This window comes from Phlebotomus argentipes, unplaced genomic scaffold (genome assembly GCF_947086385.1).
Source record: "Phlebotomus argentipes unplaced genomic scaffold, Phlebotomus argentipes genome assembly contig_5, whole genome shotgun sequence".
Classification (NCBI taxonomy): domain Eukaryota; kingdom Metazoa; phylum Arthropoda; class Insecta; order Diptera; family Psychodidae; genus Phlebotomus; species Phlebotomus argentipes.
In genome coordinates, this window is record NW_026776165.1 from 12,350,482 (window position 1) to 12,373,890 (window position 23,409).

The following is a 23,409-nucleotide window of genomic DNA, read 5'->3' on the forward strand; positions in this document are numbered from 1 at the left end:
ATGCGGGCTGGAGGCTGGGCGAGAGAGAGTCGCTTCCCCTGGCGACAGGGTGACTCGGCCGAGCGCGGCTGGGTGGAAACGAGCGCTCATTCGCAAGGCAGTTCCCAGCCAGAAGACGAGGCCGGCGATTGGCGCGCCGAGCGAGACCAGAGCCTGTTGTTGCTAAGCAACGCCCTCCCATGCGACCGGCCGTTCGGCGCACGAGGTTGAGCAGCGCCATGTGTTTGAGCCGCCGAGGCCGCGCCGCTGGCCACTCACGGCTCTCGACTCGCGGGCTCCGACTCGGTGCAGCCAGTCGGACTGTGTCTGCTGTGCGCGCCGGGAAGATTAGCGACAACGCTCCTGCAATCCGGAGAGAGACTCACAGAACATCCTGGAAGTGTGGTCCTTGTGACATGTGCAGTGCCAGCACGCGTGGTGATCAGTGATTCTGTGGCATGTGTGCTCGCTTGTGTGCCTGACGTGCGATCCCTGGGTTGCTCAGGGGGTGTGAAGTGGCGTGTTGAGTGAGCGAGAAGCGGAGGAACGAGTGTGGCAGGACGGAATAGCGTGGCAAGACACTCAAAATTCTGACCGAAGCGACCAAAGCGCCCCCGAGGGCTGTCGCCCTGGCGTCCTTTTTGGGGGACTCCTACGCCCTGGGTGCCAGAGCCCCACCCGCAAAGGACCTCCTCGCATTCGGATCAGTGCTGCAGCATACACAACACAACATAGGTAAGCCATCTTCCAGTCCTTCCGGCGCTTTGTCCGCAGAAACTGTCGCGGTCCTAGGCAAGCTAGTTCGCAATTAATTCGAATTTTTGCCACACGGAGCGCTCAAATATCAGAGCGCGATTTAAATTGCGATAAGGCAAACTGCTTCGCTCGCTTCCTTCTTTGTCCTTATCACTTTGCTTTCCTTGTTTCTCAGGCCATAATTTCTCAGCAAAGATGTCGTAGCCGAATTGTGTTATCAAGTGATAAATTACAACTAATGGCGCACACTATTTATAGGCCATGCTTTGATAGCTTCCGGTCTTTATCAATCACATTTCTCTTGTGCATCTCTCGGAGTCGCACTTGAGCATTGTTCGTCCGTCGGCGAACTTGTTGAGCGCACACACATCGCACTTGCGACCACCTTTCGGAGGAGAGATGCACTGGGGATCGCTCCGGGAGCCTCATTAGCATTTCGTCCGAGCACCCGTTTAATGATAGTCGTGAAGATGGTGGCATTTTTTCTCCTCGATCTTCCCGAACGAGCCTCCCGGCCACGAATTCGACGCTCTCGTGATTGATTGATGGTGGCCTGTGTGACGTGGTAATTTATGATCTCATGCCCATCAATTGCAATTCAGCTCATACTATCGCGGTGAAAATTGTGCCTCAACACGCAAAGGGGCGACTGAGCATCCCCTTGGCGAGGCGTGAGCTTTAAGGTTTTGCAAAAGACGTGACGAGAATGCTAACATTCACTGCCAAAAGTCGCCCTTTGTGGCGCACAAGGAGAGGAGACACACACATAAGTCAAATTGAAATGGAAGCCTTTCGCACTGGGATTTGCATAAGAAAATGCGGCAAGAGGGGAATCCAAATAAGACACCTCGTCTTTGCCTTTTCATGGCTCGGCGAAAGTCTTTAAGCCTTCCGGAGTGTGAGCTTTAAAACACTTGACCAAACACTGGGCGTTTCTCCCATCGTTCCCGGCATAATTAAGCGTTCTGTGTGCATTTTGTGAGCTTTGAAAAGCGTGTGTGTGTGTGTGTGTGCACCCCAAAATGCCTCCCTTTTGTTTGCTCAGAATGACGAGCGACTGGCAAAAGCTCATTTGCTAGACGGATTCAGTGCGTGACTTTGCCAATTGTCCGGCAAAATTGCACATGTTGTCAATTGATTTCAATGGCTCAATTGCATTTTCGGACCTGGTGAAAGTTTATCAATCTAAAATTTCTAATGAACTTTTCGATGGGGGCGCCAAAGCTTCAGAAGGACGGTGGCAATATTTTGTCATTTACGTCAATAACAATTGAATTCGCAACTCACGTCATAAATTTTAATTAGTCACTTTGTTGGCGGCAACACGAAAAACCACGAGTGTGTTTTGATTCACCTCAATTGCATTAGTCATTAATTATCCTTGTAAATTCAACGATAGCATCGCAACATTTCATGCTTGATTATTTTGGCTGATGGAACTCGACAGCGGGTGAAATTTTCACGCTTCTAGCGTTGCTGGAAAAGAGCAAGCTTCAAAGGAAACTTTCCGAGAGTTTGCAAAAAATCAAATCATGAATCTTTAAATTAAATTGCTATGATGAATGCTTAAAAATATCTAGAAATGATTAAAAAGCACGAATAAAAAATCTTTTTTGAATAAAATTACATTTTATTAAGAAAAACAATAATATTTTCAAAGAATAGCGGTAAAATATTTGAATAATCAATTTGAAAACACTACCAAAATGTTACTCATTTATGTAAAGACAATTTAATCCGTATTTTAAGGAATTCCCATAGAAAAGAAAAGTTCAGAAATAGATAAGGGAAGCTTTTCTCGGTAACTTGAAGTTTGAAAAAGACACTATTTACTTGCTCGATTTCTTCAACTCATGATAAACAACAACAAATGATGTTTTCAATTCTGTGTTGATTCAATGTCTTAACGATGAGAGCGAGTATTAAGACTTTTCCTCCGTTCGCCAGGTCGCGCCGAGCCTCCCGTGGGGGTGGGAGACCCCTGTGCGGGCTGCAACAAGCCCATCCTGGACAAATTCCTGCTGAACGTGCTGGAGCGCGGCTGGCACGCCTCGTGCGTGCGCTGCTGCGAATGCAATCATCTCCTCACGGACAAGTGCTTCAGTCGCGAGGCGAAGCTGTACTGCAAAAATGACTTCTTCCGGTGAGTGGCGTGATCCGTGGCGTGCAGGACGTCCGGCCAATCGTTGGGCTAAACGTGCTTCCTTGCAGGCGTTACGGCACGAAGTGCAGCGGATGCGGCCAGGGCATCATCCCATCGGAGCTGGTGAGGCGCCAGCGGGACAAGGTGTTCCATCTCAACTGCTTCACGTGCTGCGTGTGCAGGAAGCAGCTGAGCACGGGCGAGCATCTGTACGTGCTGGACGACAACAGGTTCATGTGCAAGGATGACTACTCGCAGATGAAGGCGGCCGGTCCGGCGGCGCTCACGGGTGAGTCTCTCGAGGGTGTCCGGGGGTGAGCGGCCAATGGGGAGGGGCGCGCTCTGTCCCCATGAGTTGCTGAATTGTGCGCATGCCAGCTCATGCCGCCAGCAACCCTGCTTTATTTGCGACCATGCCTCGCCGAATGACAAAGCTCTCGCCAGAAATCTCTCCATTTTGAACTCAGACGCTTCCCCGGGGGCGCCCTGAGGGTTGGGGGAGGATGAAAAATGCCACGGAGGGTTGAAATGGCGAACTTCAAGACGATGTACTCATTCTTGCGCGAGAATCTTCACTGAAAATTTTAAAGCTCAATCGATATTTTGTACAAAAGAAAATATGTTCGGGACTCTGTTTTCATGATGGCAAAACACACACACTCTGTGATAGATGATCGAGTGGATGATGCTATATGGGTAATTGTGGTGAAAAGGGATCGATTTCGGTGGTTGTTTTTTGAGGGGCGGCGGCTCATGAGACGCAAAAGTCGGGTCAAAACATATCTAGAAGAGAGAGAGAGGCGCGCACAAAAAGACGAACCCTGCACAATCTGGGCGAGGAGTTGAGGAAACGCACAACTGTGAGAACAGCATTTCACACTTTACGAACAATCATTCATGCATGCTGATCGAGTCTGTCCGAGTCCATGCTGACTGGCGTGAGCGAGACAGCGCGTGTGTTTTGGGCCGCACATCTCCCGAAGACGCAGAGCCACTCTTCGCTCGCCCATAACCTGAACTAATCACCTGGAACCCCGCTGCGACCTCGGGGGCTCTGCGGGGGCCCACAAAACAAAAGCCACGGCACCGCGCGACCTCAGAACATGAGACGCGCATACAGAATGGGAATCATCGTCATGATATTGCGCTCATGAGCGCCCCAAAGCAGGCGTATTTTGCACTATCACACAAATTTGTGTGAAGTTATCGGCCTGGCAAAGTGATATCCTCGGCCGAAGGAACATCGCGCCGTGAAGTTATTGGTGTGCGATTTATGGAAATTGGAAAAGGGGCGAGAGAGGCAGAAGACAGGCTTTTGGGGATTGTTGGTCTTATCAAAAGATTTGGCGCTCTTGAAGTGGGAAATTGATAATCTCGATTTTGACTAGAGCGAAAAAAATCAATCAGCCCTAAAATGTCGTTCTGGTTGTTCTTATAGAAAATACTGAGTGGAATAGGTTTTGACTTTATAAGTAGTAAAGGAATTTAATTTTAATGTGAAGGTTTAGAACTTCGGAATCTCTTTCGAAGGTGTTCAATTCCCTATCTTAAGGCTAGCATATTCTGATTGTGCCCAGAAGAATTTAATATTTCTCCTAGCCAATGATTGATAACAATTTATCAAGTCTTTATCGATAGAAATTCACAGAGACGATCGATATTTCGCCAAAATCGTATACTTGCGATTTTATTCGTTTCGCATTGATAGCCATCAATGGCTGAATCACATTGTTTTGCTCCTAGTCTCGAGGGCTCTTCACTTCGGCCGTCTTCATTCATTGGCCGATTCTTGGGCGCTTCTTGTGCGGCGCAGAGAGAAGAACAGTCGAAGGGAAGGCAGCTGAGTGCGATCTGACGAGATTGCGAGACAATGCACATCCATTTCTTGGGCGTTCACCAATCGCGATGGTGTGCAATTGAGTGGATCGCAAACTACTGGCATTTCCCTCGATCCTCTGCCTCGCGTTCCCATGCGATCTGCCGCGAGATTCACATGGGCAAATGTACAAATCTCTCTGCCACTTCTTGATGAGCTCATCATACGCCTATCATTTTTTCCGTGCTCAATGTTTTGTCTTCAGCTCCAAAACATTGTCTTACAAATGCTGGAGAATCACTCATTTTTTCACTCTCTTGCTCTCTCTCTCTCGAAGACTTTCAAGTCTTTCGAGTTTTCGACTCTCGCGCGGAGTCAGGCAATATTAAGGCTCTGGGATTTTTCGGGGTGGTGCGCGCGCGAAGAAGAGGTTTATGATGATGATCTAGCCATATGGGATGTGGATGGCGAAGGTACAAATTCACGGTGATATTAATCAAACAGACAAACTGGTGGATTTCGTGGGTTCGCTTGGCGTTTCGAATGGGTGGACAAAAAACCGCGGGTGGAAAGATATTTAGGGAATTTTAATTGCCACCTATCATGTCCATGCCCAATGGCGTTCTCCACCTTCCGTGATCGCCCACGAAACTCCCTTTGACTTGCCACCCTTCAAATTGTTTCTTCCCAAATGGCAGCCGGCAATTTTGGATGCCGGAATTTGTGCCACAGACACATTTCAAGTCTATTTATAATGGTGCATGACATCGAAATTAGCAGTTGTTATTTATGGATGAAGAGCTCCGTCGAGGTCCATATCAAATGCAACCGCACACGATTTTTTTTCCTACCTCCAAATTCTCCCCTCAGACTCTCTGGACGATGGAGAAAAACAGTCCAGATGAGTTGAGGCCAAAAAGTGCTCTAGAATTATGTGATGGGCAATTTTCATAGGCTTCATCATCATAATTATTATTACATGCGGTGGTTCACTCCATATAAATTGTTTTGGAATGTATTCCTATGATGGTAATCACGAACCGTTTAACTAATTCGGCTTGACATGAGCAATTTCACACCTTTCAGCTTTTTGTGTGAATTTTTTTCACCTTTTCTCTCTCTCTCTCTCTGTCTTTCTCTTTCTCCTTCTCATCTCCCGTGGGCAAAATGGATATTCACACCGCATGCAGATTTGGACACTTTTCGGGAAACCCGCAAGCATTCTTCCACACGATCACTTTCAACGCGACCGTTTTCATATCATATTTATAGGGTGATGCAGAGGAAAAAAAGCGAGCCTGAGAAATCCACCCACGCGCCAAGTTTGTCTCGTGAAGAGTGAAATTTATCTGGTGATATCCGCAGATTATTAAATATGCGATGCTGCTTTTGTCCTCGTAAAATGGTAAATTAATTGTTTGGCTGGAGCAGAAGAGATGCAAGAGGCGAAACTCTCTTAGATCAATTGATTTTATGGCGCAAATTAGCTAATCACCTTGTTTTCGGCTTATGCGCTCCTCAAAGAGACTCTTTCCGAGCCTCTCAAGTCAGTTTGTGACACATAATTGCAAATTATTGACAATTACGAGTGAATTTAAGTGTATCAAAGAGGGGGAAAATGAACTTTTGTGAATGTTTAAATGCAAGAAATTGGAATTTCCTGCACTTTGTGCACAAATTTCAACTATTCCTGAAGGAGTGATTGATATAAAAGGGTCTTTAAATTATCATAAACATAATCTAGGGAAGATTTTTGACGCTCTTCGCAACTCTTGCGAACCTTGCGAGAGTTCTCAAGTTCCCCTTTCATGATGTGACTTTAGATTGTTGTTTTTAAAAATAATTCTTGCCAAAATCGAATCCGTTTCATCACTGCGCGTCTCTTAACGAGACTTTTGAATGTCCCAATGACTTCTTCGGAGTCATTTTTTTTAATTTCTCAATCTGGTGATCTCTCTCAGGTTGTGAAAGACGAGAGATGTTTGTTTTGCCAATCTCTAGTTGAAAATCTGTAAGTTGATTTACGTGGAAAAATGCAATTTATGACCTCTGAACTTTGGGTAGACAAGCAACTGAAATCCGGAAATTAGTAAATTGGTGAGAAAGAGGCTTGAGATTGTGTGGCAAAATGGATTTCTCGGTGTCTCAGTGTGTTGCCAAATATTTCTGGTGAGATTATTGGTTGGAAAAAAGGTGGTGGATTTCTGCCGCAAATCCGCATTGAGAGCTCTGAGTTTTCTTTTGACTGGATTAGAGCTTTAGTCATCCGAGATGTTTATTTACTGACAATAATCACTGGTGCTCGTGCGTGTGTGTGTGCGTTCAACACAGAGTTTGAACACCTTGGGAGGTGAAAAATAACAAGGTGAAAAAAGGGAGTGAAAACATGAAAAGTCGTTAAGCCACCGAAAGCAGATGATGGCAAAAATCCATGCGAGTGCCTAATCCTTTCCACCCTTGTCCCTCTTCTTTCCCCGTCCTTTGGCGCGCGGTTTTGCGGCAAAAGGATAATCCTGGGCAGAGCCTTCTCTCTCGCAGCCTGAGATGTTTATGTTGTGTGGTTTTTTACACGCACTTTCGGCGTAAAATGATCCTCACAGAGAGAGAGAGAGAGCGGATCTCTATATGGAATGATAGTGGTGAGAAAAAATCACACACGCGGAGGGTGATTTAGAGTGGATTTGACGTCGGAATTTCCCAGGGAAATCCAGCTGAAGGACGAGATTTCCACACAGTGATGTGACGTGAAGCATGATTTCATGTGCGGTTCACCCTCGCCTCAGCCCCACGGGTGGTGAATGTGACCTGCATCGCGACCAGGGCGAGTGAGTGCGCTTGTGTCTCTCCGGGAAAGTGTCCATCAAACGTGAGGCCGAGTCAGGCGATGTTCAACCAAAATGAACAGGCAACTGGCAGGCTGTCAGACATTGTCCTGAATTTTCAGGTACACATCAGCATTCAAATGCAGTCAGTGTGTCTGAAGAGGGATTGTGAGGCGAGCGCGCGTGATATGGAATTAAGACAATTTTGCCCAGAGAACGCAAATCGTGCCAGTGCAAAAATCCACTGTGTATTTTTATTGTTCAATTCAACTGACACCTCAGTTGTTGCTTTTTGATGCTAATTCGTGATTTCTTCGAGGTTTCCACCAAGGGGGGGAGATATTATGCCTTAAATTTGTACACCAATTCTTGACACTTACACAGTTTCCTCGTGGAATATTCAACACTTCAGAGACACTTCTGAATGCCCAAAAAAGAGGCAACTGTTTTGTGCAAAAGATTTCAACTGTTTCTTTCACTTATTTCTAACTTTTATCACAATTCTATCTAGATTTCATATTGTAAGAAATGATTTCGTGTCACAGGATATGTTTATCAAAAATTTCTGTCTGGATTTTCAAGTTTTATCTCCGGGAAAATGCCTAGAAAAATTCAAATCAAATTGTGAGGTTAGGAATGCGTCTTCTTAGACGAATTTTAACCCTTTCAAACTTGGAAATGAATAAATATCGTGAATCGAGGTTGAATTTGCCACTTTAGAGCAAAAATCGTGGAAAAACCCAAAAAAATAAAGATTCTTCTAGGCTGAAGTGATATTTTTGAGGTTATAACTAGCTTTTAAACTGATTTTTACAACAAATATTTTAGGTAATCTGAAGTTTTTCATTACGTAAATGTTCAATTTTGTAATGAAAAAGAGAAAAACGCATAGGTTGAGAGTTTTTTATTGCCAGACACTTCCATAAAAGCTGTACACTACTTCCGCCCATAATATTTGCCCCTTGGTGTCCACCGGCATGCTGATTGGCTGTACTGAATGTTTTAAAGCACCTAAGATTCCGCTGTGGATGTTAAAATGTGATTGTTATTCAATTAACAAGAGGTGGATTTTGAGGTGTTGCAAGGACAAATAAATGAATTAAATCCCAACATATCAATGGCAATCATATCAGTTTCCAATGAAGCGCCAAATTGATGAGTTAATGGGAAGAGTGTGCTGGAAATTTACCTTCTTCAGAGCGACAAGTGACAACAAATGATTTCCAATTTCCCCACAGTTTTTTTCCCTAAATTAAATTACCAGTACGCACTCGAGTCGAATCGAGGGTGGCGCAAGAGTACACAGCAATCAATGTGACATGCACCCTCAACTGTGTTTTTCTCCTCCGACCAGAGCCACTCGGTCGGGGTGTTCAAGAGTTTGTCCAAACAGAGCGTTTGATCGCTGAGACGCGCGTAATGCGAGTACTTTTGTCAATTCCTCTCGAGGGATGCGCGCCATCACGGAAATTTCGTATTCATATCAAACGAAAACAGTGAATTTTCTCAAGTGTTTGCTCGGAATAATTTCCCTCCTTCCCATGCTTTGCTGGGGAAGTTTGCGGCATTCACTTGAGCTTCCCTCGACGGCACCCAGAACGTCTCGCGCGCTCTCGCCTCGGAAATGCTAAAGGTGGCCCTCTCACCATGGACTGTCGAGGGGTTGAAGGGGTTCTGTAGACAATTGTATGGCAATTGTTGGAGGGTGAATTTCCCACTGCTTCACACAACTGTTTTGTGTTGAGTTAAACGGGTGCATGTGTCTCGAATTGAAAGCAAACACATTGTACAACATAGATTTCCCAACCGTCGAGGCCCAAGTGACTATCGAATGCGAGGGGGTTGAAGAGGGTGTGAGAGAAAATGAGTTATAGCGTTTCCTATTGTCCATAATATTTATTTGATTTCAACCTGCTTCGGAAGTCTCTTCTCGAGTATCAACAACAGGTGAAAGTTGTGCAAGACATTCGGGAGCCTAAGAACTTTGGCCAAAGAGAGACAAAGTGAAAAATGGGATGAGAGTGGAAATTTGGACGGTTGCTCTATTTTGCACTGGAAGGCTGGGATATGTTTTTGACATAAAATCGTTATCACCGCACACACACGTTTTTCCTTCGCCCTTCGGCCGGGAAATCATGGCACAGACAAAGACGCCAAAAACACACATTCGCATTTCCACACTTTCACTTCACTAAGTCTCTTTTCAGTACAATAATTGAAGAATGAAAAGACATTTTCATTTATTCAGGATCTTTTCAAATAGTATTAGTTAGCGTGTTTGTTGCAAATCTTCAAAAATTTGATAAAACTACAAAAATACAATTAAGCTGAGGAGTTATTGCATCTTTACAGCTTTCGTATTTAAGTTTGTAGAAGTTACGAATTTGAGTTGTAACTTTACGCTTTTAATAGCTTATATTGGCAGCCGTCCGGCGGCGTTAGACATTTAAAAACGTTGGTGTTCTTTACATAAAAATAACAAGAGAGATGTCAAGAGTAGCAGAAAGTGCTTTAAAAGACGAAAACCAATATTTTTCTAAGAGGTTATGACATTTACCGTGTGTGAAGAAATGCTTCTCATCACGTGCTTTCACTGGTCTCCGGTCGACAGGGGCACAATGGCGGCAGAGGGACTCCCTGGGGTGCCCCCGAGTCCCGTCCGGATGGAATCACTTGCTGCTGATGTGCAAGTGACATCTATTTCAATTTCCACAGTTGAAATCTTAATCCAATTATCAAAGGCCAAATGAACTTTTCGCCCTGGAAGAAGAAGAGTCGCTGAAGAAGTGCGGCTGACATGAAATGGGGAAATATGAATAAATTATTGAAATTCCCGTGACTTTCGGGTGTCCTCCGTGGGTAAAAGAGACTCTCTTGGCGACTGGCGAGAGAGTGGCCCAACGAGACTTGACAGCGCGTTGCTAATTTATGGAAATTCTATTGATGATGGGCGCAAAAGAAAATTCTCCGGCTTTCACTTGTTCATAATTTCTCGATGGGTGACTTACGATGATGCTAATTATTGTTTTGAAAATGATGCTGGAGCGTCGTAAAGTGAATTAATGGGACAACCGAGCATGGGAGTCGCCATGGCCGAGGAATATTGGGCTAACGATGGGAATGGAATATTAATCGCTGATCCACAACCAATTTTTAATGGTCTCTTTTATTCCTCTCTCTCGCCTCTCTTGTGGCAAGAAAGATTCATAGGTTATTTATGATCTCTGGCCGTTTTATTTCTTTGCCTGCTTTCTTCGTTTCTTTTTCATTTTCACCATTTGTGTTGTGCTCTTCAAAAGGGTTGCGCGCGGATCCATTGATCACACAATGTATATTGTATGGTTTTCCTGGGTGGAAATTTTATATATTTTTCAAATAAAACTGAAGGTGTTTTTCCGATAATTTTTCAATTATTTTTTCACTCTCGGCCTTATCGTGCGTACTGTATATTTAAATTTGCACAAGAAGGTTATATTTTAACTGCTAATTTTGCACTTAATTTGCGTCTTTATGCAACTCAATTGGCCATTAAAGGAACTTTTAAAGAAGGAAAATGCTTTCGGGGCGATATATTTCAGTGGTGTTTCGCCCAAGTGTGAATAATGCAATAAATCAAAACAATAGCGTGAGCTGGAAAGCGAGAGACCCATTTAAATATGACAAAAATTCGTTAATTATTGCTCTCATTTGAAATTCAATGTCGCATTTTTTTTCCACTCCCGCTTATGAAATCTGTATTCTTTTCTTTTGCTCGGCATCTTGAGAATTGTGATGGAGTGTTTTCACACCGTTCAACACGTGCTTCTCTCTGCAGATTCTCTGATGGGCTCAGGCTCTGAGGACGAGGACGACGAGGAGACGCACTTGCGGGGGCCGCCAATGGGCCTGGGTCCTCTGGGCCCCAATGGGCCAGACTCAGCCGGACCGCTGGGCACGTCAGATCTCTCAGTACAAAGCATCAGTACGGACAGCAAAACCGGCCACGATGACTCGGATCAGGTGAGTGCGCGTCTCTCAAATGAATGCCATTAGTTTTATGTGAACTTCCTTGTTCTGGAAGACACGTTAGGGGTGCGCAGACACGCAATTTAGCAGAGGAAAATGTGCACTTAATGCAGCGCAGAAATGAGTTTAATTGGGGCATAATTGAAGTTCAACTTCAAAGTCATTTGAGATTCATTTCCCGTTGAGAGGAAGACAATAATGGGAGAGAAGTGAGATTAAAAGACGAAGTATAGTCATTTTTTAAATCATCGTTTTGTTAAATTGATACGAAAGTAGCATTCAGAGGAGTAGAGAAGGAAATTGTTGAAATATTTATAAGTTTCTTAAGATATAACACGAAAGATGACTGTAATTGTATTAAATTTTTATATTTATTTCCCAATAATTAGGTAAAAAACGATTTTTGGAAACTTAAAATTACATGCGTAATTGAGATTCGAACCCACGTTCCTTAGATTTCATGTTGTATTAGGAAATAAACTGATGGCGGTTCAAATCTGCATTTGGACGCGGTATAAAGATTGTTTTTCTCTATCGAACTTTGTTTTATTCACTGCCAGGGTTCTCTGGACGGCGATCCTGATGGCCGTGGAGACTCGCAGGCGGAGAACAAGAGTCCGGACGATGGCGGCAGTGGTTCAAAGCGTCGCGGTCCGCGGACGACGATCAAGGCGAAGCAGCTGGAGATCCTGAAGACGGCATTTAGTCAAACACCAAAACCCACCAGGCACATTCGAGAGCAGCTCGCCAAGGAGACCGGACTGCCCATGAGAGTGATTCAGGTGAGCTCAATTGCGGGGATCAATGATCTTAATTGGCTCAATGATGATCTTGTGGTTATCCTCTTTGACCAATACACACACTTTTCTTCGCGCTTGTCGTTTGAATGGGGTCTGTGTTTTTGTTCTGACATGCGCGCGCAACTCTCTTTCGAGAAAATCGATTGATCGTCATTTTCTCTGTCCGCGCGCCAGAGGATCTTGCCCAGAAATGATGCGGAGTGGCAATAAATAATAAAGAAACACAAGAGGCAGAGATCACGGTGGGGAAAAAAATGCACGGCAATATTGTGGGTAAAAAGAATCGGGAAAGGAGCAGTGGGTTGGAGAGACAGAGACAGAGAAAAAGGTCTTGAAGCATATTGAGCTTAAAGAAGTATCCGCGCGCATCGACATGATTTATGATGCGATCACTTCACGTCATGTTTTACTATTCAGCGATCTCCGAGAGATGTGGCTGCCGTTTCATGATCGTCGCTTTTGTTATTGGGTGTTTTTTTTTCGTTTGTTGTATGTGCATAAAATATAAATAAATAATAATGGTTCGCTTTCCTCTCGCTTGCCTTTCCGAGTGGGGATTTAGCATTGACGAACGCCCAGACTTGCAATTGTGCGGGTGAATCTGTTGATAAATGAAACACACAAATTGTAGGCGCTGTGATAACACCGCATTTCCTAGGTTTTTATTGTAAGTTCACATAGATAACAGACTTAGATTAGAATACAGTGAAATCGCTTGAACGCTCAAAAGTTGCAATTTTGCTGTCCATCACCGTCCAACTGCAATTTCTGTGCACAAAAAGCATGTCCATCGAATGGCCAATTTTTACGACACTCCAAATACCCAAGATTATGCCTCTCGACTGGCGAAAATTCGCACAGACTGCACACGTCTCAATCCGGAGTGTCCTAATCTCATTCGTTGGATGTCATCAACTGGGCGAAGCTGAGGATGAAGCGGAGGCGAGAAATGTTTCGGTGTCATGTTAACACTGGTGGAGTAGCAGGTGACATGGGACTCGAACATAAATTTCAACATCTCACAACTTCCACAAGATGAGCCCCGGAGAGGTTGATCAGCTGAAATTTGTGTCATTCCGTCATGTTGATTAGCATTTGTCGTGTCGCAGTTTGAATTCTGCGAATCGTCATGCCACATTTTCTTCCATTTCGATCGGCCAGTTGGGATGAAAGATGTCGGATTAAGTGAGGATGCACGTGTCTTGGGAAATATCGTGATTGTGCAAAGTGAAAGGAGAACCGTGTGAACTATGGCCAAGTGTTGGTTGATGGATCAAGAAGTGGTTTATTTGGCGTCATGCTCAAAATAGTGGCACTCCTGCAAACATTGATAACGATCAACTTCAATTCACATTCTTCCATAAACGATACTAGGCTTTGTGTATGTTTTTTATGGATGTGTAGCAAGATTACATGAAAAAATTGATTCTAGCAACCTTTGCCTTCGTAATTTGCAAGAGTGGATGTGATTTCGAATGTTTTTCGGTTCTTCCGAATGTAGAAAGATTCCCTTTATTTATGTTAAAAACTTAATTAAGTCAATTACGATAATATGCTGGATTCCGTCACTTTTGTAATCGTAACAACTGAGCTTTTTCAACTGTATTGATACTAGTTTTGTGGTGTTCTATTAGGTGTTTCTTTAGAGTTTTCCCGATTCTACAGCAGAAGAAATTACGAAGGGAAGGATAATATGGCTAAAATCTGTACACCACTTCTAATCGTATTATCTCCTCCTTGGAAATGAGTTGCTACAATATTTTGTAGTCCCTCTCGACTTCATCTCATTTAAATATATGTCACTTTGGTTGAATCCTCGTCACTTTTTGGCATTTTATCCTCTCGACAGTTGTTGATGGAGGCGACGAGAGAGGCTTTCATAGGCCACCGAGCGTCGGAATTGTGTTGGTTGCTGGGATTTTCGAGGAAATAATTCAAGATGATTTTTCATGGTGATTGAGCTCAAGTGGATTTGTTCCCCGAAGGTTTCTCACCGCCACACGACGATCGCCTTTTGTGGTGAGCAGCGCCCCTGTGATCTCATGGGCTGCGCGGTGAGGATTAAAGGCACATCGAGAGCCTCCTCAAGTGTCTCTCTCTCCTCCTCCTTCTCGGGGGTCAATTTCATCATCATCATCGCCTGCCATCGCCAGCTGGGTTGACAAATTTGGCTACTGGAAGCACGCCTTGTCTTGGGGAATTGTTGAAATTCCCGACACTCATGACTTCTTCGTGATTAATTGTGTGAATCGTGTGAATCCGAGGGATTTGGTGGAAAAGAAATACCACTCAAATAGATTTCCATCTCTCTATGGTGATCGACTTCTGTGCCATTATCAAGCTGGCTGATATTTTGCAATGCCAGACCACAAAATGCTGCCGGTTTCGCATGAATTCCGCCTGCATTGATGCACATCCGAGTGGTTTCAGTGCATAGCGACTTTTCCTTCTTCTCATGTGGCCTCAATTTCGCGGGATTTCGTCTTGACCGACAGTCTTTATGACCAAGTGAGACTGCAATTGATGTGTCTTTCCGCGGAAAAACGGCATCACGAGGATGATTTGTGGGTATTTCGACTCGGTGACGTGTTAATTTCAGGGCGAATTTCCACTGTAAATAACCCAAAACGGAGTTAATTGCAAGAGATTTTTCCATCATTTTCCCACTCTTCAGAGGGAAAAAAAATGTGGGTAATTTCCTATTGCTTTTATTTACCAAAACGGAAGCCCAAAAAGTGTATTTTCACTACAAGATTCAATTTACAGAATTGTATTCGGCGCAATTTGAGGGAAATAGCAGAAAAGGACACTTTGAGGACTTCACGTGAGGCTTCATTTGCCGTGTTGACAGTAAACAACATTACATGGAGTACGAATGAGAATTAGCTGAAAAATTGATTCCTTCATTCGCAAATTAAAGCGCCAAGTTGTAGGTGGCAAAGCGTAAAAGCTCTTTCCGCGCATTTTTTCCCTCCATTCACATTATTTGTTTCTTTCTTGAATAGCAAAATTCTGCTTCACTAAACTTGTATTCTGGGGCTAAGCAACAACAAAAAGCTGGCGGTTCTTCCAACAGAACAAAAAGCCATCGCAATGAAAAGAATGTTGAAAAAGATACGGTGTGGTGGCGTATAAAAAAAAGCACGCGCGCGTTTTGTTACATTCGTCAATAAAATAACGCTGAAAAACGATAAAAATTTCAGAACCTCCAAGCAGAATTTATTTAATGGTTTCTCGAGAAAATTCCCTCACTTTGGACTGAAATGGCTCTCTTGGCTTTAGCCTTAGAGTGGGTTGAGGACGAGTGTTTCTCACGCACTTCTTCCAATTGTCGAGTTATCGAGTCTCTCTGCCTATGATTACTCTGTCGTGATAATTTGCTTCTAATTTCCGGAAGTTTCCCTCCGAATTGTCTTCTTCCTTTCTTGCGATGGAAATGGCCTTCGTGCCGCGATGACTGTCATCAGAGTGAAAAATTGATGCGTGTGTCTCAATGACTCAATTATGGTGTCGAAAGGAAGACTATGGCTTTCCTGATGACATGAGACACGATATTTTGGCGCCCTTTTAGCGCTCAAGTCACAATACCAAGACTTGAAATTCAACTCTTCTCCTGCTAAACGCCATAGTTTAGTGTCGAATGACGCAGTGCAACATGTGTTGATGTGTTGGACACATTGAAATACAGTGTTGTTGAGGAAAGGGTGGCGCTTCAGCACTATCGAGAGAGTTGGTGTTTTTAAAGAAATGTGACCATAGAGCCAGTTGGCTTGCCTCAATACATGACGAAGTGATTTAGCCAGGCGAATTGTCGGAGAAATAAATATTTCAGCACACACTGTTTATGTTTGGCGGTTATTAACAATGTGTAACTCAAGTTATCGGCACTTTAATCAACGGACTTGTGTATTTTGCTTAACTGTTCAATTGTTGTGCTAAATTTGAGGGACACTGGCGCTATTCAACACCATCGATTTGAGACTTTTCTTTGGCTTGCACACTGAGTGCCACAAAGCTAAAAAAAAAATTGCAAAAGACACAAGAGGAGAAATGTGACAATTTTCCATGTTACCTTGACTTGAAATTCTTGCATGGCGCGAAAAATTGATGGACTTCTTGCGTCAGTTTCCAAGAAAACGGGCCACAAAGTAGAGCAAATAAACCTCCCCTTCGGGGGAGAAATGAGATGGATGCAAAAAAAGGGAAAGCCATAAAATGTGTAACATTTGAAATGTAGCAACAAATTGTGGTCAGCTTTTGTTCCACCCTCCCCCTCATTTGTGCACATATTTTACGATCCATTCGCTGGCACTGTTAAGTGCACAGCACAGCGAAACTTCAACTGGAAATCACATCTTATAGTTTCTAGATCAATGTCACATTTCGCACGACACTGTATATTGCTGACGTGATTTAAGTGGCTGTGTTGCAAGCCGCGATGCCATAAAAAGATGATCGGCCAGGATGGGATTTTGTGCTGTTAAAACATCCACAAAATGCCCCATAAATGCTGAAGATGTAACATTTTGCCCCTTCAGTTGACTTGTCAACATTTATCTCTGGCCTCATGATCAGCGCTGATCGTCAATCTCGCGAAGATTTTATCATTATAACCATTTTTTACGATTGTCCCCACACAATCATCAACACTCGCGAAACATTCACGCAATTTCTGTGTTTTTCTGCTGTGAGAGAAACAATCTTTTGTGCAGAAGAAAGTTTTTACGAGGTGAATTTCCTATAATCAGACCTTTTTAGTGGTTTTTTTTTGGTTACCATCGTAAAAAAGGTGATTGAAGAATTTTACACCCACAAGAGTGAAAAAGCTTCCAATTTCACTTAACTTTTTGAGTTAAAAGTGGCTTTCAGTCGATTTTAAATTGAAATGAAGGGATGCAAAAACCTAGATTGCGATTTTATATGGTTTTAATCTAAGTCAAATAATCTATTTAGTCTAATAAGCGCCATTTTGCTTAGATTTCTATTGATTACATGAAGCTTTCTTATTGTTTTTTTGGTTAAGATTTAAGGAATAAAGCCCACTTCTGGCACCAATACGAAGTATACAAAATATTGGTTATTGAATTCTTAAATTCAGTCACTTGATTGAAGGATTTTCCCAGTTTCTCAAACACTTTCCGATAGACACAATATTCCATAGCATTTTGCATGACTTTTGTGAATAATCGTGTGGCAAGAATATGAAGTTACAACTATGCACAGACTTTTTAGCACCCTTTCGCTAATCATCACTTCGCATCAGCAATTCATGGGCGGGTTTTTTCCCGGGAAAAGTCCTCAATTTGTTTGCCGAAAAGTCACCTGGCGTCTCAATGATTCTACAAAATTCATTTGGCCTATCACGCTATGCTTTTTCGGCGCTGGCAGGAAAGGTGAAATGTGCGGGAAGGAGTTTTTCTGGGGCTCTCCTTGATTGGATTTCTATTGAAGGTGTTGTGCGTGGAAAAAGGCTTCGACGGGGGCAGAAAGTATGATTTGGGAAAAAGTCTTCTGCACGAATTGATCATCCACGGTCGCGCTGTCTGGCTTGGATGAATGTGCAAGAAGTTAAACAGTGAGAGGCCGCACTGAAGTGGTTTCATTTGGAGTCTCTCCCTCTCTCTCTCTCTCTCTCTCTCTCTCTCTCTCTCAGTTGAATCGGGATGGATTGAGGATGGTGAGGTGTGCAGAAGGTGCTTTTTCATTCATTAAATCGACGCTAGATGATGTGCTGCTTTTATTATATCCATCGACGGGAGGTGGTCTCCAACTTTTTCCACCATATCTCACTCCGTGCCTTGCGCCCGGCCACATTGCGATAAGTTTTCGTTTGGACGCCTGATGCTGGTTCGCCAATTCGTTCCGCCATATGCTTCAATTTCTTGTGTTCTCCCTTCCCATCGCGCACTCTCACAAGCGCTGTGATGCCCGATGATGAAATATCCCAGCCCAGCTTGCACAAAGGCAAATGGAAGAACATTTCTTCAATTTTTATCTCTCATGCCACGGATAAAATCGCACCGACTCTGCTGCTCCTTCGCTGCACAGCTTCTCGTGTTGCCTTCTTTCTCTCATCAAAAACTCGCGGTGGAAATGGCAAGAGCGCTTGGATGGAAATGTGCGAGTCAAGTCTGCGCGCTTCGCAGATCTGGCAGTGACAAAGTACAATTTCCCAGGTATATTTCCCGGCCGTGGAGGGTGAAATTGTGTGCAAACAAGCCACCAAATACAGCGGGTTGAAGCGCGTGTCGTGTATTCCATAAATTTTCCACCACTTTGTGCCACCCACAGCCACCCACGCACCCCACTGAGAAAATTGCAAATCCACGGAGAGGCAAAGACAAGGGGCGGCGCCGCCAACTGTCATGCCGGTCTTCCCTCCTCGCCAGCAACATATTCCCCGTGTTTATAGTGAGGCGAGTGGCACAAAAAAGGTATACAACAGAAAGATTATTTGTGGCACATTGGAACCCCGCGGAGAGACTCTTTCAGTGGTTCTTTTGTGCCCCGGCAGATCCCATATGCCGCGCACAGGCGAGAGGCAAAGAGGGACGCCCTCCTGAGATGGAGAGGGACAGACCGCTTCGGATGGCCTGGCAGATTTTCGAATCGATATTCGCCAGAACGCGCGCTGTACCTGGAAGTTTGTGGCAAAACTTCTGGAGCAATCGCGAGAACTGCGCGCACTCTTCCAGAGACGTCAGACAGTGACTCGGTCACTTCTGGCTCACAATGGACAGAGTAATGAGAATCACAAGTGAGTGAAAAATATTCTCAAATTGGTTCCATTCACCATCCGGATCGAATGTGGCGCTATGCCACAATAGAACCAGAACTAATGCGATTTCATCAGCATAAAATGCGCCCAGGCATTCGCCTGTGGTGATCAGAACACCTCTCTATCTATAATCCAGAAGAAATTCAACACGAATCTCTTCCTCAGCTACAACGCCAAAGTGTTCCCCGTGAGGCTTTTTTGCCCCGCGAGCGTGATCGCCACAAACAAAGGCCCCCACAGGAATTTCATCCCACTTTGGGGTCACTTGTGCCGCCGAATTACTGGATGAAAGCTTCCGCGGCGCAGGCAATTTGCAAGCTGAACCGCAAGAATGCCGAACACTCGACATCTTGCCACAAGTGCAGAAGAATGGTCCTTATCAGAATGCACATACTCTTGTGTGTGTGTGTGTGGATAAGTCGCAGTGATATATGGTAAATAATTAATTACACAGTGTTGACTGACTAATGACGGCGTGTGATTGATCAATTTGTCATGTGGCGTCGGCCTAGGCAAAAAATCAATTTCTAATCATCACGAAAGAAACCTCTTTTCCCGCGCACTTTCCCACGTAATCAATTTGCACAGAAGATGTAATTTTGCTGAAAACTAGAAACTCTTGATGACAGCCTCGGTGCCATTGTCTTGCCATGGGTAATTTTCTCCTCAATACATCAACCGCAAAGACATCCTCTCGACTTCTTCAATCGACGATTCTGGGCCATTAAGCGAAGTGTAATTCTCTCCGATTCGCTGCATGAGATTAGAGTGGCCAACAGACACACAGTTAGCTATTGGTGAGTGGATTCCACTTTTCCGGGAGTCAGCCTCACCATGGAATCATCACGACCATCCCGATAATGATTTCTGCATTTCATGATTTCTCTATTATGCCGCGCCACGCCGTGTACTCTCCACCATTTCTTCTTTCTTCGCACATATTGTGCTTGTCGACAAAAAAGAGCCCAACAATGGAGGCTCTCGCAGTCGCAATCGGCAGCCAAAGAAAGCCCAAAAGAGCGCCCCAACAAGTCATATTTTGAGCTGGAAATTCTCCATGATCGGCCTTATTGATGGAACATCGAAGTCACTGTCGCGCCCTCCCACCCAAAACAGGCAATTTCGACACCACAATAAAAGCAATTTCGGCCCAACAATGCCACTCACGGTCCCTCATTGCCTCTGGACTTGTTCCTCGCCTCCAGCGGAGTTCATAAGGAGTTGCTGAGCGTAAAAAGTGACTGAAGAACCCGGACAAGGCTTTCTTGCAAGTCATCGCCAGCGAATCATGCCTTGGTGAAAGAGCGCGAGGCATTGGACTATATATTTTCACTCTGGGAAAAAGGGAGTCGTCATTATGCCTGCCGGGAATGACTAAAGGGAAAGCACTCTTAACTTCTTGACTGCCAATCATTTTTCTTGGCCAGCCATTGGGAGGAATTGTGGCGATGAAGTGGAGTGAAAACATCAATGGTTGTGACAGAAGAGCAATAATTTTATGTGATCTTCTGAGGCTCTCTTTGCGCAGAAATATCCTGGTAGATTGCTGTGCAATCTCCTCTTCCCAATCCTCAGCGCTCCTGGGAACTCGAGGGTCACGGCAGAGGTCAAAGGCGCCGCCGATCCGTGGGTGTTTTCCGATGCGGCAGGTTGTGTTCGGTGTGTCTGATTGCCATGTGATGATGTTTCCGTGTGGCTTTACAAATAGGAATGGCCATCAAAATATTTCGTCACCACATAAAATCGATAAATTATTGGTTACAACCGCGGTGCGACAAACAAGTCTCATGGTGGGTCAAAGAAAAGACGCTGAAGAGAAGGAACGAGCGCTGGACTCTCGGCGCACAATTGTTGGTGCCTTTTTACTGGATCAGCGCGGCATTTAGCGCGGGGATGAAAGAAATGAAGAGACGCAGAGAAACTATTTGGCTGCTGCTTAATTCCTGGCTTAACAGTGTTCATAAATAATAGACAGATGACTCTATAATGTCTAATATTCGTGTCTCTTCTCTCAGCGGAATCAATGGAACACCTTCGTGGCATGATAAACAATGGGTTTTATAGACCTGACATTTTTGTGGCTAATTTTGCCGCCGTGCAGAGATGAGAAGCCGATGCGACAGAGCGACAAATTGAGTTGTCAATTGCTGCTGCACACAGGATGTGGCTGTGAACTTCCTCGACCTCGCGACAGATCCTCTTCTCACGGCCATCGAGAGAGAGATGGAGAGAGAGAGAGAAAAGGGACTCAGAGAGGCACAAATGTCTGGAATTTTTCTCCGCGTTCCGTGTTTATGGGCACCTTGTAAAATTTATGATCTCGATGGTGTCATTAAAATGCTGAGAAGTCAATAAAAGACTTGTGGGCACTGCGAACAAAATCTTATTTATGGATCGATGCAAATTTTTGGCAGACTCCATTGAGATGCTCCTTTTTACGACAGCGCACGACGCGCAGAAGAAGGGCTCTTCTGATGGACAATTTTCACCGCCAAACTTTACGATCTCGTCTTTCTCATTGTGCCGTTGCAGGTCTGGTTCCAGAACAAGCGGTCCAAGGAGAGACGCCTGAAGCAGCTGACGAGCATGGGCAGAGGTCCTTTCTTCGGCGGAGCCCGCAAGATGCGCGGCTTCCCCATGAACTTGTCACCTGGCGGTCTCGATGATGTCCCACCGAATTTCCCTTACTTCGCCGGCGACGGAAAGTTCGAGTTCGGCTACGGCGGGCCTCCGTTCCATCCGCACGACGGACCCTTCTTCCCCGGACACCCAGGACCAGGACCCATGCCATTCAATGCGCCAGGTGAGCACTGAGATCCTTGAGAAAATCTTGATAAGTTTCCCTATCTGAAATCAGTATTTTTAACTACCGAATGTCCCACACTTATCGCTGGACATTCATATGAACTTTCTTATCATTTAGTTAATCTTTTTAATCCAAAAAATCTGTTACGTCTAAAATTGTAAATAGCTAAAAGCGTCATGGCATAAAATTCGGATAAAACTGTATATCGAAATGTCTGTTGAATTTCTTGTAATTGTCATATAAGAATTACAAATCACTGTAAATGTCCTTTGATGTCTTCAATTTTGCTCTTATTAATTCTTTGAAACACATTAATATGAGATTGTAGCAGTGCCTAAGTAGGAATTGACTAAGAAGCACTGCGTCCTTTAGTCCCGTGGACATCTCATCGGACAGTCAGTTGTCTGTCAGCAGAAATTGCTAATAATTGACCACTTTCTCTGCAGGCGGTCCAATGGATCACGCCGGACCGATTCCGATGGTGTCTGAGTTCGGCGGCATGACGCCGGATTCGGGCTTCATGGGGCAACCCACGGGCCCGCCGGGCGGGAATGGCGGCGCCGGCGGCCCGGGCGGCGGTCCGGGCGGCGGCGCGGGAGCCGGTGACATGCTGGGCGGACCGCGTGGCGGCTCGCCCGAGTTCCTGAGCGCCGGCAACTTCTCAGAGCCGCAGAACATGCAGAACGAGCAGCTGGTGTGGTAAAATGAGGCGTCCCGCCGCCTCCTGATCTCCATGATCGCCTGGGCGGGCGTGAGTGACTGTGGGAGGTTCGGCGAGTGAGTGAATTCCATAATGTGGGTGGACAGTGAAGTGGACAAACTGTGGCGAGAGACGCTTGATGAAATTCCCCAGAAACACTGCATTTGTGCTGAGAATTCACAATATTAAAAGAAAAAAAAACCCATAAATTGCAATTGTATTTGATGAGAATTCAGTGAATTAAGGGCTGGTTGGTGAGGATAGTTCATTAGACATTAGGTGTAAAATAACTGTGTAAATAGTGTAAGAGACTCTTCTCAAGTAGAGAATATCATCGTCTCCTTATAATAGATAAATCTTCAAGTGAATATTGAATCTAACTTAGCTCATGAGATGACAGTTTATTTCTTTTTTTTGATTTGAAGATTTGTGAACGAGGAAGACATGTAAAAAGGAACCTTTAATTTTTAAGTAGAGATGGAGTATAAAAAAAGAGAGGCAAATCTCACAAGATTTCTGATAAATTGTCACAGAGAAGCAGAATTCTGCTAAACATTTATAGACTTAAGAATGGAAATAAGAAAAAAATCATTTAATCTACTGCATTTTCTCCCTGTTAACCTTTAAGAGAATGTAAATCACAAGAAAAAAAAAACCATGCAAAAGCTCATAAATTGATGGAAAAATAGTCTAAGAGACACACAAACACACACACTCTATATATATAAAATGAATCTGATAGTCGAGATGAGAAAAGAAATCACACAGAAGGAAACATAATGTGAAAATAAAAGAGAAAATTGA

At 44.3% G+C, this 23,409-nt stretch overlaps 1 protein-coding gene across 1 annotated transcript; it reads left to right on the plus strand.

Annotated features, from left to right (window-relative positions):
• Positions 1-23,409, plus strand: LOC132256050 (LIM/homeobox protein Lhx1). The gene is made up of 9 exons (XM_059752230.1): positions 1-191; positions 327-462; positions 558-714; positions 2,683-2,878; positions 2,947-3,167; positions 11,331-11,515; positions 12,082-12,303; positions 21,632-21,902; positions 22,352-23,409. The coding sequence occupies exons 1-9, from the start codon at positions 1-3 to the stop codon at positions 22,606-22,608; spliced, it is 1,836 nt and encodes a 611-aa protein (XP_059608213.1). The 3' UTR covers positions 22,609-23,409.

Coding starts and splice junctions, on each gene's coding strand:
- LOC132256050 (XM_059752230.1), top strand. CDS start 1: ATGCGGGCTGGAGGCTGGGCGAGAGAGAGTCGCTTCCCCTGGCGACAG. Junction 463..557: donor TGCTCGCTTGTGTGCCTGAC/GTGCGATCCCTG, acceptor TAGCGTGGCAAG/ACACTCAAAATTCTGACCGA. Junction 3,168..11,330: donor CGGTCCGGCGGCGCTCACGG/GTGAGTCTCTCG, acceptor TTCTCTCTGCAG/ATTCTCTGATGGGCTCAGGC.